The following is a 15,751-nucleotide window of genomic DNA, read 5'->3' as shown; positions in this document are numbered from 1 at the left end:
TTGTAAGGATACAAACATAAAATCCATTTTCTTTTTATCCATCTCCTTTATTTCACACTTATTTATTTACATATTACAAAAAATAACTTGGTACAACTTAAGCAGCTGTTGTTTGAATTCTACCATTTCACATTATAAGCACCTCATTTTCTTTTACCCTAAATTCCTTCTCTCTTCCTACTCTTCATTCTTTTCTTCATTCTTCCTATATGAGCCTATATTTTAGACCTATAGCAGCTATGAGCATTGTTTAATTTCATTGGTGATAAAGATACTGGTGACTCTCATGGATAAAACAAAGGACTTACTGGTGTTTATTTATCTTAAATTTATTGTCTGGCTATATCACTATCATACTTTGCTGCATTACATTTCCCTCATGATAGAAATAGAAAAAAATACAACAGTGGAAGTAGAATAAAATAATTGAACTTGGGCTTCCCACCGCCTGCCGATGCAGGGGACACAGGTTCGTGCCCCGGTCTGGGAAGATCCCACATGCCGCAGAGCGGCTGGGCCTGTGAGCCATGGCCGCTGAGCCTGCGCCTCCGGAGCCTGTGCTCCGCAACGGGAGAGGCCAGAACAGTGAGAGGCCTGCGTACTGCAAAAAAAAAAATAATTGAACTAGAAAAAACCCCTAAATTAACACTTTATTAATAGATTGATATAATCCAAATTTTATTTTAGCTATATGAGCACAATTATAAGTTTACTGAAACGGTTTTATTTCTGTCTAGCGAATATCAAGTATTTTCCTTAAAACTGCTGTCTGTTACTAAGGATCTTACAAGTACAAACTTAATAGTTCATATAAATTAACTGGCACTCATTTTACTTCTGATTACAGGTTGAAAACAACATTAGTAGAGATCCCTCTAGAGTTTACAAACCTACCAAAGGTTGGGAAGAACGCACCAAAAAGATAGGACCAACAGGCTCTGGGCCACTTCTACATATCCCACATAGGTAAAAAGGAGTTAGAATGGGTGTTCACTCTATAATAATTTAATAAACTGCATATAAATTGTATATATTTTATGCAGTTTATGTATGTATATTGTGTTTTATAATAAAAAGTTGATGAAACAAATCTATATACTTTTTTAAAGTTAACATTTAATCAGAACTTTTAAAAAATATCCTATATATTTGTAATTGCTCTTTTCTTCTTCTCCTTAGGGCTATTCCAACCTGGAGACAAGGAGTTTAGAAAAGAATATGGGATAATGAAATTGGCATTCAGTTGATGAGAAAGTTAGCATATTCTGTTATAGGAGAGAGTGACTGTGTTCTTGAAATATTACTAGCCTAGTCAGATTGATTATTGTGTTGCATGTGAATTGGCAGGTATTAAGTTCCATGAGGCATTGTCATTAGTGTTTCCTGTTTACACTAAGAGGGTAATTAATGTACAAGTTGGCCTATTATTGATGTAAAAGTTCCTTGAATAAGTCTATGTTAGAAACAGTATTTCATTTAAATACTTAGAACATTTGAAAGATACTTTGTTTTTGTCACTGCATAGCAAAATAAATTGAGACAATCATACAGTAACATTTTTAAACCAAAATTGTAAGATTTATAACTTGGAGCTAAATTAGCCTGAGTAACAAAAATGTAAAGTTTTTTTTTTTGAGTTATGAAATAAGTTGGTACTTTTTCTAAGTTTAACAAATCGGTAATTTGTCAGTTACTACATTTTTGTGTACCAAATATTTTGTATTTGTTTGAAGCATGCTTTGTTTTATATAGAGAATATTTATTTTAAAAATATGCCTCTCATCTCATATATACCCTATTATTTGTATTATTGATATTTAATCTTTTTGGTTTCCTTTAGCTATTCCAAATCTCCTTTCAGCCTTTCTGGACTCCACACATTTATAAAATCTTGTGTCTTTCACATCTTCTTGGCTGATGCAGTTTTCTTTTCTGCTTTGTTTGCCTCAAAATATGAAAATCTTCTGTTTTCAAACATTATCTGAAATAAGCTGGCTTTAGAATACTATGATTTCTCTTAGTGGTATTTAAAATGTTTTAAAATTGCTAGACTAATATATTTGGTCAAAAGAGTTAATTTTAAAATCTCCAAACTTTTGTAAATGAAAACACAATTTAACTTAATTTGACTCAACTTTTCTTATTAAAAAAATCTTAGTTCCTAACTTTAATTAGTTCCCATCTTATAGGAAAGGCATCATATACATAATAAATATAGAAACTCATTTCTTATAACTTTTATATTAGAGTATCTTTAATTGTAATTTGATACATTTAGGTCAAATGACTCAGAAATTTACTATGAGTAGTAGTCAAAACCTTTTCATATTTCAAAGTTAATATTCAAAGTAGATGGCCTCCAAATTATGGAAACTGAATTCTGATTATACAATTATTGGTGCAAAATGAGAGAATTAATATAAAACATCCTTAATCAGGAATGCCCATTTCATTTATTGTACTTGTTCTCCTTAACTTTTTAAAATGATTTGAGGCAGTTTAGAAATAAAACAAAGAACAGGACAAGGAAATTTAAAAACAGAATTGAACAGCGACAAGATACAGAAAAGTAAAGGTTTCTTATACATTACTTTCTAACATGTTGCTTTTTGTTGTACACAAATACAGCTTTTAGTTTCCTGCATCTAAGGTAAGCTTACTGGGTGATATGGTTCTTATAGCTTTTTGTTTTATTTATTTATTTATTTTTTAAATAAAAGTAAGTATGGAAGTATTTTGAAGAAACTAGTCCTTCTAACTGAATCTATTGATAAAATAAATGAGGAATTTATCATATGGATCCTTTGTATAAAGGATGTACAATAAACATAATAATGTCTACAGTTACAGGCTCATAGAAGAGATGTCAAATAAACATTTCTTATACCAGATTAAAAAGTATATTAATAAGAAATTTAGAAAAAAACACTAAAGGAAAAATGTTATAAAGCACCCATAATTCCACTACCCTAAGGTAATTTCTTCCAGAAATACACCTACATATTTTAAATAGGTAGTCTTAGAATACATTTTAGATATTACACTGTAATCGCTTAACATTACATCACATATTTTTCTGTTTCTGTATAGTTCAAACATTATCATTTAATGGATAAATAGTATTCAATTTTATAGATACTCTATCATTCCTATACTTTGAAGACTTGTGCTATTTATACTTCTTAACTAATAATGTAGAGTGACATTTTATGTAGGTGGTTAGATTCTGTCACATGTATGTCAAAAATCTTGTATGGTCAGAATCACCCATGAAAAGGTGGGTGATTACTTACCTAGGAGGTATATTATCTCTCAGTGAGTCCACCATAGAAGTATTTCCTCCAGATTTGGATCAGATTAGTGGTTCTTGGGCTGAGAATCAGATGAAATATTGGCTCCCCTTTAAGGGCCAGGTTGAATAGGATTGTCTTTCTGAGCTTATATAGAATGTGCATAATTGATTCTAGTAAGTTATATGTGTGTGATGTAATTTCACTTTGAACATCTTCAGACATTTTGTGGTGTATATGTGTAAGTGAGAGAGAAAGATCTTCATTGTAATAATGGAGTGAAAACTCCTCTAAACTGGGCATACCTAAAGGGCAAGGACTGTTGGCCTCTGTATTTGTAGGGAAGCACCAAGGACAGCCCTCTGCCCCTACCTGGCAGTTGTTAATGCAGTATTTGTTAAAGACATGCAGGAGTACCTGTGAATAATTAGTTACTAGTACCTAACATTATGCAAGGTGCTTTGGATTGGTGAATTAGGATAACTCCAGCCCACATGGTATGTTTTTTAAGAAATACATTTTCTAAGAAAGCTAACAATTGAAATTATGCCCAAACTTCTATTAGTTGATTATAAAAACCAAGTTCAGGCCTGATCCTTGCGTGGATTTTTTTCCCCCAAGACTGAATCGTAAACTTAAAGGGAAGACTATATGGTTGAAGCAACTTAAATCCCTCTTTTTGAAGAAGAAAAAAAAAAGCTAGAAGCCTATGTTATTTCATTTTTTTAGCATATGCGTAGAGAACACGTTGCGCATATTTTCCGTTGCAAATTGATCCAACATTGATGCTGGATGACACATTGACTCAAGGAGTAAAATCTTTGTCCCGTAAAAGCAAATGATACAAATCCTCGCATGCTAGTGAACAGGGAGTGTGTGTGTGTGTGTGTGTGTGTGTGTGTGTGTGTCTGTGTGTCGATAATTATTTAATAAGCATTTGGTTATCCCCATAACCAAATAATTTGATTTGTAGATTTTCTCCATCCATTCAGCTTAAAACTGTGGCCTTCGAAAAATGAGTCTGTTGGCAAATTTATACTGGCCCATCTCTATTTTCATATGTACCATCTTCATGTTCTTTAGGGCCTTACTTTTCTCAAAGCGAACTTGAAGCTACTGACCTTGCACTTCCTCCCAAATATCCAAGATAAAAGTTCTAGAAGGATGTGTGGATTTGTGGGCTGAATTTTACAAGGCTTGCGAGGTGTTTCCAAACCTTTGGAGCTTAGCGTAGAAAAGGCGGGGTCGTGCGCTACCTACGGAGAAATGGGAGGGAGAAAGCGCCGCGTAAGGCCTTCCGTTGACAGCGTGTAGCTTCAATCACCGATGTGGGAAGCGGAGGGCGCACTTGCCCTCCCCGCCCGACCCCCAGGTGTTGCCCCTTGGGTTTCCTTCGCGCCGCGAGGCAACTGCTTCCGGGTCGCGGCGGACGTCGTTTCCGTAGCAGCATGGCGGCCACGGAGGAAGAGCGGCCGGCTGGGAGTGGAGAGGGAGAGCGGCTGGATTTTCTACGGGACCGGCACGTGCGGTTCTTCCAGCGCTGCCTCCAGGTCTTGCCGGAGCGCTACTCTTCGCTCGAGACCAGCAGGTAACTGGTGGCCACAGCCAGCGAGGCCGACACAGGGCCCGGCCCCCCGGAAAGGCGCTGCGGAGCCTGATGGCTAAGTGGGCGCCCCATGAGGGCTGCGCCACCGACCACCCGGCACTGCTTACCCTCCCGGGCCGGGCTGCAGTCACCCTCGCTCCCGCGAGCTACGGCGAGAGGGCTGGGGCGAGCTGTAAGTCGAGGGCTTTTGGAATCTACAGGTTTCGCCCTTTTCACTTCTCAACCATGTTTTCGTCTCAACTTTGAGCTTCCTTTTTACCCTGCTCCGAACCTGTGAGTCCCTTGGCCTCGCTTCCGAGTATAAACAGAAAAAGACAAAGGGTTTGTCATCGTATTTTACCTAAATAGCCTCTCCAGTGCTTCCCTTTCGTCCATAAAGTCGTTAATTCTTAATTGAATGCCTGTATGGTGTTCAGTGTATAGGAGCGGTAGGGAGCCTCTAAGGTTTGCGTAGATAAGAACTTTCCAGGAATCGTAAATCTAATGATAGGATTGGCGAAAGAGGTGCAGTGTTGCTGGAAGCAGCCTGTTAAAGTTTATTTGCAATAGCATTGTGAGTTGGGGTGGTCTGAGGACTGTGATCTGGCAGAGGCTAAGAAACTGTTAGTTAGTCATTAAGAGTAAACGTCTGGGGATGAGAATAACGAAAGGAGGCGGCGATCTTTGCTTTGCACTGTTGTGTTTTGAAGTGAGACTCCAAAGCTTCATGGGACTGGCTTGGAAGAGAGAGCCAATTGGTTTTGCTCTAATATTTTCCGTATTTTCGTAACTGAGTCTGTGGTGTATTTTGAACACTTCAGTTTTGGAAGTTTTATAGATTACTTTCGCATGCATGGTCAAGAAATATTTATTATGGTAGGTGCTGGAGGACAGCTGAACAAGACGTACAGGCAGTTTCAATAGGGCAGGTTCCTAACCCGGATTTCCTTAGAGAGACCTTCCCTAATCACCCTTTCCAAAGGAGACTACTTCCAGTCACCACCTGAAATTATATATTGATGATACCCTTCTTTCACACAGGATTGTAGACTTCATGAAGGCAGGATTTTTGTCTTTCTTGTTTATCTCTGTAATACCAGGGCTGCCCTGTCCAATTTGGTAGCCACATTTCGATATTTAAATTTGAATTAATTAAAATAAAATAAGATTAAAAATTCACTTCATCTGTTTCCAGTAGATACCACTTTTCAAGTGCTCGGTCACCACATTGGCCTGTGGCTTTTGTTTCTATCTCAACATTTACGTCATCTCAAAAAGTCCTACTGGACAGCATTGCACTAGAACCTTGACTAATATCTGGCATAAGAGAAGGCAATAAGGACATATTTGTTGAATAACTATTCCGAGCTGAGCCCTGAAGGAGGAACAGATTTTTGCTAAAGAAAGAGTGAAGCATCGTTTATATTCCTTTCTCCATCTATGTATATTGATTGACTAGCAGAGCCCATACCTCGATCTAATTTAACATTTCCAAGACTCAGTCATTGATTGTAATGATATGGGTTGTTTAGAAATACATTGATAAATCACATATTTTACGAGGATTAATTTTATATTAATTTAAAGCATTTGAATAAAGAAAAACATCCATCCTATTTTGACTGTTAAACAGTTGAACTTTGCTTGTAGCTATCACAGGTCTGTGGTTGCATTTTCAAAATGCTAGTGTGTTTGGTCTATAAAATTCAGCAAGGACAAAATCATACAGACTAACGCATGTTGGCAGTAAACTGTAATCCTGCTCACAGCATAAATTGTCTGATTAAACAACTAACTTAACAATAGATTTAATAACTTAGTATGATCTTAGGATTTACACCAGGCATTGTATATTAGATAGTAGATATGTAATATCACAGTGCACTAGTTTAAGAGATATTAATTATATCCTTTTTATGCCTCATGTTTGTCACTTAAGTATGTTTTATCATTTTGGTTTTTTTAATGGCCCAATTCATAACCACATTTAAGATAATATGCACATACTGGGTTTTGTGGTGACTTTTTTTAAGTTTTTCAATTTTTGTCTTTCCTGATTCACATTCTTTACTTTCCTTAGTTCAGCATTAAGTCCTTTTGTGGTGTATGTGACTCATAATTGACTTTAAGATGCTTGTGGAGAAGCTCCAACTTTTTAAGCAAAGGTGACTGGGTCACGAAATTTTTACTAATAGAGTTTTAAGATAAAACAATGTATTAACTGAGTCATAATTCTTAGCTAGTATTATAGTTCAATTCCACAAGCATTTATTGAGGGGTACCATGTATCTGGGTATGGGGATAGGTATAAAGCAATGATTCAGGTTTTCCTGTGTTCATTTCTTTTTACTGATAGATGTGAAACAGCTGACTCCTAGGAAGGCTAATATTGAACTAGACATTTAGACCCTTATTTTCTGACCCACCATTTTGACAAAATTATTCTATTTCCCTGCTTCTTTTAGCCCGATCAATAGAATAATTTTAATTCTTCTAATAGCAGTGGCTTTATGAAAATTATAAGGTATACTGTTTGTTGATTCACTCGAGTTTTTCTTTTATATTAACTTCTGAAAAGTGATCGTTACTAGTTAACTCAAGTGAATATAGACCTTGGATTGTGAGCTTTGTCAGTTAACAGGTTTCTTTTCATGAGTGGCTTAGAGAGCTTTTTGGTTATGTGATATTGTTGTCATTTGTGTTTGGGCAGTGGGCATTAGAGTAGGCCTTTTTAAGTTGGGGAGCAAAATATTGACCATTTTCTTTTATGTTATTTTTACAGACCCAGCTCTTCTAGAGGAAGGGTTTAGATGATTTTCCCCCGCCCCAAGACATTCACAATCTTTCTATTCTGGTTTCCTCCGTATCCCCTTTGTATCCTGTGTTGTAACCATTGAGCTGCCTACCAGCCAGCAACTTCTCCTTTTGTTCTCTCCATTATCTGAAGTATATCACAGTCTGGCAGTGTGTCTCTCAAAGTGTGTTGGTGAGGGAGGCTTTTAATCAGTGATAACAGAGTACTTATAAAAATACACATACCTGAGCCCCTCCCCAGATCTACTGCATTCGACTTTCTGTATGGGCCTGGGAGTCTAGGTTCATAATAAGCATCCCAGGTAGTTCTGATGCACACTAAAGTTTGAGACGGTTTGCCTAATAGGAGTAACAAAAGTACAAACAGATGATTTAATACAACAGTGCTTCCCAGCTCTAATGTGCATATGAATCACCTGGGGATCTTGTTAAAATGCAGGTTCTCATTACGTAGGTCTGGGTAGGGTCTGAGATGCTGCAGTTGTGACAGGCTCCCAGGTGAGGCTGATGCTGCTGATCCCCTGGCCCACGTTGATTTTGTTTGCACGGTGATTGTGATATTCACAGGGCATTCCGGAAGCACCTATGTAATCAACCTGAAGAGAGACTCTGAGGAAGAGTCTGAGGCTTCCTGGAAGAAGTAACCCTGGAGCTAAATATTAAAGAATGTGTTGAGTTTTTGTATGGGTGAGTGGATTATAGGCAAAAGGACAATAAATAAAGACAATAAAGATAGATAAGTGAGTACTGAGCAGGGAAACACCAGTCAGTTCTCTGACAGTGGTTCAAAATGTAAGGCAGGTGTGGTAGGAATTTAGTATGGAGAGGTAGACATAGGTTTTCTTTGCCATGTCAAAACCTGGGAATTTGATATCATGTAAGTGACGGGCAGTTGCCAAGCAGTGGATCTTTCTGGTTAGATATGCATTTTAGAGTGATCATTGGATTTGAGGTTGGTTATTGTATCAAGTGGGACAAAACCAGAACCAGGAGCACCAATTAGGAAGCTGTTGCAATAGTCCAGGAGTCAAGTGCTGGGACAGCAAAATTAGGGACAGAAAGGAGGGGATGAAGAAAGAAGGAGGAGTCCCAGAATTCTAGGGTTGAAACTAGCAACTGGTCTAGAGAACAAGAGGCAAAAGGAGCAGATTTAGAAAGGAAGAGGATGTTATCTGTAGTAGCGCTTAGAAACATCATTTAGTTTACCTGCAAATTGATCTATTGGTGAAGCAACTTGATTGTGGGGGTGGGGCGGTGGGGGGGATGTTACTTGTTCGTCCAAGTAAGATAAACTTTTTATATATACTGTCCAGAGGAGGAGAAGGGGCAGGAAGACATGACTTAGTTCAGTTTTTCAGAGTTCAATTCTAGGGAAAAGAAGAAAGGAAGAAAACAGACAGATGCTCTCCAAAGAAGTAATAAAGTAAAAATCACTTCACTGGCCTGATTTTAGGTGCATGCATTGGCAAGATTACCCCTCTAGATGCCTGAACCAAGGCAGGTTGCCTAGCAGTCTCTGCCCCAAGCAGCAGTCAACTGGGCACCACAAAACCCTACATTATTTCTCCCAGAGGCCCACAGCCCAGAATTCCTTTTTATTCCATGTGACTTATTTAATTCTCTCCCTCTCAGTGTTTTAGGACTACTTGAGAACTCTAGTGTGGTCAGAAAAGGAATACTTTCTTATTATCCTTAGAGGAAGTCTGGATGTTTGCTCCAAACTGACTTCTTGGTTCTGTCTGCCAGCCACTGCTGGGTGCTTAACTTGATAAACAGGCTTTTCACTATAGTGTTGTTAATCCTATAAACCTTAGTCTAAACTGCTATGAGTTGAAAATGCTGGACCTCGAGAAGCTTTTAATAGTTAAGTATGCAGGACTTCAAAATAGTTTACCATTGGATGACTGAATTCTGGTGTTTGCATCCATACCGTGGAGCAAGTAAAACAAAAAAACAGATCATTCAGGTATCTCTTATATACAGATAACAGTGTGACTTTAGAGGAGAGTTTCTAGACCTCAGCACTGTTGACATTTTGGGCCAGACACTTCTTTGTTGACTGGGGCTGTCTTGTGCATTATAGTACATTTAGCAGCATCCCTGGCTTTCACCAACTAGATGCCAAATAGCACCCTTCCCTAGTGGTGAAAACCAAAATTGTCTTCAGAATGTCCGCTGGGGAACAGTATTGCCCTAGTGGAGAATCGCTGTGCTTCTAAAGCCTGGCTGCCCTTTAGAATCATCTGGGAAGCTCCCCATCCTCCACCCCGTCCCCACTTACCCAAACACCAGGTCCCAGACCCTACCTTCCATCTAGAATTTATGATACCTTTGTCGTGGAGTAAGACCTAGGCCTCTCCTGGTTTTGTTGGTGGTGTATTAAGTTGTTTGTTTTTAAGCTGATTCTAATTGCGCCACATTTGAGAAACACCCCTTGGACTCAGAATTCCTTGAGTAGTTTTCATTGGTTATCTAGCATTGAAATCTCAAGTTACTTGAATTCTTTGGACTTTCTTATCTTGAACTAGAAAATTAAAGAGATGGACTAGATAATTTCTGCTTTTAACTTAGGAAATAATACCTACTTATTTTTATAGCCCTTTGGATATGTTTTCTTACAACATTTTTTAGTAACAGGAAGATGATTGTTTTATCAACACCTCATGTTGTTCCTCACTTTTATCTCTCTTCCTTTTGCTTTTCTCTGTAATAATGATTTAATAAACTCAAATATTAGATGCTTAATTTTACCAGACTGTCGTCATTCACTTTATAGATTACAGCCAAACTGAACCCTATGATAGCTCTCCAGGAGGGCTAGATGTAGTATTGCAGGTCTTTTATTTGTTAGGTAATTCAATAAATTGAGTGCATATCATGCACAAGGCAGACCTTATCTCATGAAACATAATTAGCACCAAGAGCAGTGATTTTCGCATGTGAGTACTGTTAGGTAGAAATGTTCCCCATGTCTAAAATATTTTGTTTTGGAGAAGAGCAACTGGGGGGATGGTGGAAGTTGGCAACTAATGAAAAGGCCTGTATGGTGTAAGTTAGTCCTGTCCCTTCAAATCAGGGAAATACCAATAATAATAGCTTCCACTTATTTAGTGCTTGCTTTTGAGCAGGTAAGCACAATAACTGTGTGAAGTTTAATGATTTACAGATAAGGAAGCTGACTTAGAAAAGACTTAGAAAAGGTTTGGTAACCTAACCAGATTACATATAGCTAGAAATTGACCAACCTAGGATTTGAGGCTAGCTCATTTTATTGCAGATCTGGGCTCTGAACTCCTGCTCCCCACATAAAGGTGTTCCATTGCCCTTAATTTATTTCTGATCTTATCTAGATAAATCACCTCCCTAATTCAAGTGGATTTCAGTGAGTTGTTAGAATTAAATTGAGATAATATATGAGAAATTTCCTAGCCCAGTGCCTAATACATAGTAATACTCTCTCGATAATGTGAGTTTCCTAAAATGTATTGTTCTTTTTTTCTTAATTTTTTTTTTTTTGCTGTTGTTGTACGCGGGCCTCTCACTGTTGTGGCCTCTCCCATCGCGGGGCACAGGCTCCGGACGCGCAGGCTCAGTGGCCATGGCTCACGGGCCCAGCCGCTCCGTGGCATGTGGGATCTTCCCGGACTGGGGTACGAACCTGTGTCCCCTGCATCGGCAGGCGGACTCTAAACCACTGCGCCACCAGGGAAGCCCTAAAATGTATTGTTCTTGAGTGTACCAGTATCTCAGTTTTAGTTTTTGCCTTTAAGCTTTGGTTGGAATTAAATTGCTCTCTGATTTCTCCTCCTGTTATCTAATGGATGCCAGCCTTTTCAACCAGGGATCAGAGAGAGAATTATACCCTTTAAAAAAATGAGTGACTATTTTCTCATTTCTCCTAAAGTTGGTAATACCATTCTAGATGCAGAGAAGTTAATTATATACAATGGTTGCCTTAGGGCATTAAGGCTTAATTTTCTCCTGGAATCTCTGTTTAGAAGGTTATAGAATGCATCAAGTGGCTCTGCTAGAAGATTTTAGACCAGATAATTTGAAGTATTAGTTTATCAGTATTAGTCATAGGAATTATTAGAATATGGAAACGAGATAACCATGCTCAATCAAACAACATTGTAGAATGCATCTCAACAGGAAAGGAAATATATGAAACAAACTCTTTAAGTAAAAAGCTACCACTAAGGGGACTAGTTTTTATATGAAAGCACAAGGCATAGATTTCTGATTTAGTGCACAATCTTGGAGGGGAAAAATATTGCTTTATAGTGTTCCATTTCATCAAAAATGTTCGTCTCGGGCTTCCCTGGTGGCGCAGTGGTTGAGAGTCCGCCTGCTGATGCAGGGGACACGGGTTCGTGCCCCGGTCCAGGAAGATCCCACATGCCACGGAGCGGCTGGGCCCGTGAGCCATGGCTGCTGAGCCTGCGCGTCCGGAGCCTGTGCTCCGCAACGGGAGACGCCACAACGGTGAGAGGCCTGAGTACAGCAAAAAGAAAAAAAAAAAGAATGAAGAAAAATGTTCGTCTCTAGGAAAATGGAAACTGAAATGCATTTGCATTTTTAAAAGTGTTCCTTATTCCCCAAAATTCATTATAAATTTTTTCCAAGGGGTCACATTATTCATAAACAAATTTGAATAATGATAGATTTATTCTAACATCCTTAAGAATTAAGTACCAGCTACAAGCATAATTGCTCTTGGCAAATCAGTGAAAATTGAGATTTTTATATATTTTCCACCTTTTTGGCCTTATGTATACTGATTAGGTGCAGGGAATTCTCTTTTTCAAATCTACTTTTAGCCTTCAGGTTGCTCATAAACTGGTTTCAGTGAATTCATGTATACTTCAGATGAGTAGGGTTGATTTCTTAACCCTTAAATGTCCCTTTATTAAAAATTAAAACAAAGGTTTGATTGATACTATTAACTTATAAGAATAAATTGGTTTTTTCGGCTTTTGCAAGTTGGGAATATTGTTTAAATTATCGTAAAGTTGGAATGAGTTTATTATTTTTCTGAACCAGAAAGACTTCATTGGTTTGATACTTAAGATGGAATTTTATATTTTTCTCTTTTAGATTGACTATTGCATTTTTTGCGCTCTCCGGGCTGGATATGTTGGACTCCTTAGATGTGGTGAACAAGGATGATATAATCGAGTGGATTTACTCCCTGCAGGTCCTTCCCACAGAAGACAGTGAGTGAGTTTTTAGCATTTTGTTTTTAGTGTGACTAGTTGTACCTGGCATAACATGTGTTGCACTCGGAAATCTTAGTATTTGTTCTTAAACTATTAACATATTTTATTCATCTGTGTTTTCCTTGTAACACTCTCTTTCTGTTCAAACACAGTGCTGACCAAGTCTAGTTAGTCATTAATCTCTGGAGAGAACAGTTTAGCGATGTCTAAGGTTGGATGGAGATTCACAGTTGTACACCATGCTGTGTTGCATATTTCCATGCTCACGACTGCTTGTTGAGCAGTATTGTAGTCCGTATTTATGTTTGATTAGTTTTGTAGCGTTCACTCTATTTTTCATTCCCAACCATTCTTTTTGTCTCTTCAGTGAAAAACTCATTGCTGTCAAAAAGTTTCATTCCAATCTCTTGGCCATTTTCCCTCTAAAGTTCCATTAATATTTCTTTAATGGTTTCTTAGAGCTCTTATTTATACTTCAGTCATTTTTATGCTTCTTAAAACTTTATACATTTTGATCAATTAAATAAATTCTCAAAATTCATAAATTATTGATCAGCTAAATACACACAAATTTATAAACTCTGTTGTTCACTCCATTAAGTGTAAAATACCTAATATCTATTTAACTTATGAATGTTAGAAATTCTAACATTGAATTGAATTAGAGCAAGCAGATAAACTCACAGAAAATCATGCAATTTTTGTCTGTGGTCACTACTTACCTTTCTTTTAAGAGTCAGCATTTATAAATTAACTGTGTGGTTCATTGGTTGGAGTAATCATGTATAAATCTCACCCAGGTGAACTTTGGGGAAATAATAAGCTAAAGCTTTATTTAGAAATAAAGTGCTTTGATCTGTTAGCAGATGCTGTTGGACATGGTTTGTGACTTTCTACTTTATTGTTCTTGAAGTTTGTAGTATTTTTTTTTTTTTTTTTTTGCGTATGCAGGCCTCTCACTGCTGTGGCCTCTCCCGTTGCGGAGCACAGGCTCCGGACCCGCAGGCTCAGCGGCCATGGCTCATGGACCCAGCCACTCCGCGGCATGTGGGATCTTCCCGGACCGGGGCATGAACCTGTGTCCCCTGCATCGGCAGGCAGACTCTCAACCACTGCACCACCGGGGAAGCCCTGTAGTAGTTTTTAATACATAATTTAAAAAATCTGTGCCTGTTGATGAATTCTTGTTAAAAAATGATTAAGCATTTTTAGATCTATCAGAATTTTATTACATAAATATCTAATCATTTTTCACCAACTACATGAAGCAGCATATATGATATATTTCTGAGTAGTTATAGATTCTAACATGTTGGTGAGTAGGATTTATTGAATGTTTTGCTAAGAGTACTCTGCTAAACCTGTGGAGAGGGGCTGTGATAAATTATAAGATATGGTTCTCATTCCCTGAGAGCTTGTGGCTGCGGTGAGGTCACAGTTCTAGTCACCTACAAAATGGGAATAATTTGTGTTTTCCTTTTTTAATCAGGATTTTTTTTTCACTAGTTTAAGTGAAAGTCTGGAACTTTTTAAAAACTTAGATATTAGACAGATGTAAGGTAGTTTTGTTATAGATTATGTATAATTTTTATTTACTAAAAATACATGTCCTAATCAAATTATACATTGTATTTTCTTAAATATATTACTGATACAGATATGAAATTATACACTGTGGTACATAGGAAAGCTATTGTATAAGTTTTTGTTAAAATATATATTATTTTTAAAATTATTTATGATATTCATTTCCTTGGAATAAAATAGCTATTGTCTCTCTAGAAATGTAGGGACCATAGCATTTTAGTGAGAGACTCATGCTATAGGTTACAGTTACCAGAACACTAGTCACTTATTCACTATGCTTCCTACTTTCTGTCTTTTCTTATATTTTTATCTACCTTTAAGGACTGTTTGCCAGCTCCAGCTAATTAATATCCATATTCTTTTTGAAGCCTTCTTACTTTTCTCATTATTTGATCTTTTGTTGTGAGAGCTTTGCTGTTATCTGGACTTTCATATTATCCCTAATAATTGTGTTTGCTACATACTCACTAGAATGGCCAAAATGGAAAATATCAAATGTTGATGAGAATGTTGCACAACTGTAACTACTATTTTACAACTACTATTTAGCAATATTTACTAAAACTGAACATATGTACATTCTATGAACCAGCAGTTCTACTCCCTAGTAGGTATCCAACAGAAATGAAAAAATGTATTCACCAAAAGATATGTATTAGAATGTTGATAGCAGTATTTTTCACAGGAGTCCAGAGTAGGAATATACAAACTACCCATCATTGGTATAATAGATAAATGATATATTATAATTCACACAATGGAATAGTATACAGTAATGGGAAAGAACAATTTAGACCTACATGCAGAAATTTGGATGAATGTCACAAACATGTTTTGAGATAAAGAAGTATATAGTGTATTATTCTATTAATACAAAGTGAAAATGTAGGTAAAACGAATCTGAGCTTTTGGGGAGTGACAAGAAGGAAGTAGGATGGGGCTTCTAGGTTGCTGGTCATGCACTTTTTCTTGAGCTGAGTGCTAGTTATACAGGTGAGTTTACTTTGCAGAAGTTCATTACTTGATGAAAGTTAACTTTGATGAAAGTTAAAAATTTTTTTGAATTAGGGTGTACTCACCATCTCTTAAGATCCATCAGAATTCTCTTTCCCATTGTACTTTCAACTACATGGACTTTATTGGATTGAAGCCCATTGCTAATTTTTTAATTTTTTTAGTCATTGTTGCTTAACTGTTGCTTAAAATATTTTTGCTTACATCTGAATTGTAAACTTCTGGAGGGCAGTGAATGCGTC

General features: G+C 37.2%; 2 protein-coding genes across 3 annotated transcripts in view; both read left to right on the top strand.

The window, feature by feature from the left end:
- Positions 1-1,905, top strand: part of CCDC112 (coiled-coil domain containing 112) — a 30,614-nt gene extending 28,709 nt beyond the window's left edge. For both annotated transcript variants that reach the window (XM_082652046.1, XM_082652045.1), the window contains 2 exons: positions 848-966; positions 1,180-1,905. In XM_082652046.1, coding sequence (XP_082508172.1) covers positions 848-966; positions 1,180-1,210 — 150 coding nt within the window. In that variant the 3' untranslated portion in view covers positions 1,211-1,905. The remainder of the gene's footprint in view (positions 1-847; positions 967-1,179) is intronic.
- Positions 1,906-4,738: 2,833 nt separating this feature from the next.
- Positions 4,739-15,751, top strand: part of PGGT1B (protein geranylgeranyltransferase type I subunit beta) — a gene marked incomplete at its 5' end in the record, with an annotated part of 60,574 nt that continues 49,561 nt past the window's right edge. Inside the window, 2 exons of the mRNA XM_082650158.1 lie at positions 4,739-4,878; positions 12,787-12,905. Of these exons, the coding sequence (XP_082506284.1) occupies positions 4,739-4,878; positions 12,787-12,905 (259 nt within the window). The remainder of the gene's footprint in view (positions 4,879-12,786; positions 12,906-15,751) is intronic.

The sequence above is a fragment of the Grampus griseus genome (assembly GCF_964374135.1).
Source record: "Grampus griseus genome assembly, chromosome: 3".
In the NCBI taxonomy this organism is placed as follows: Eukaryota; Metazoa; Chordata; class Mammalia; order Artiodactyla; family Delphinidae; genus Grampus; species Grampus griseus.
The sequence above is the reverse complement of the archived record's forward strand: the minus strand, read 5'-3'. Positions and strand labels throughout refer to the sequence as shown.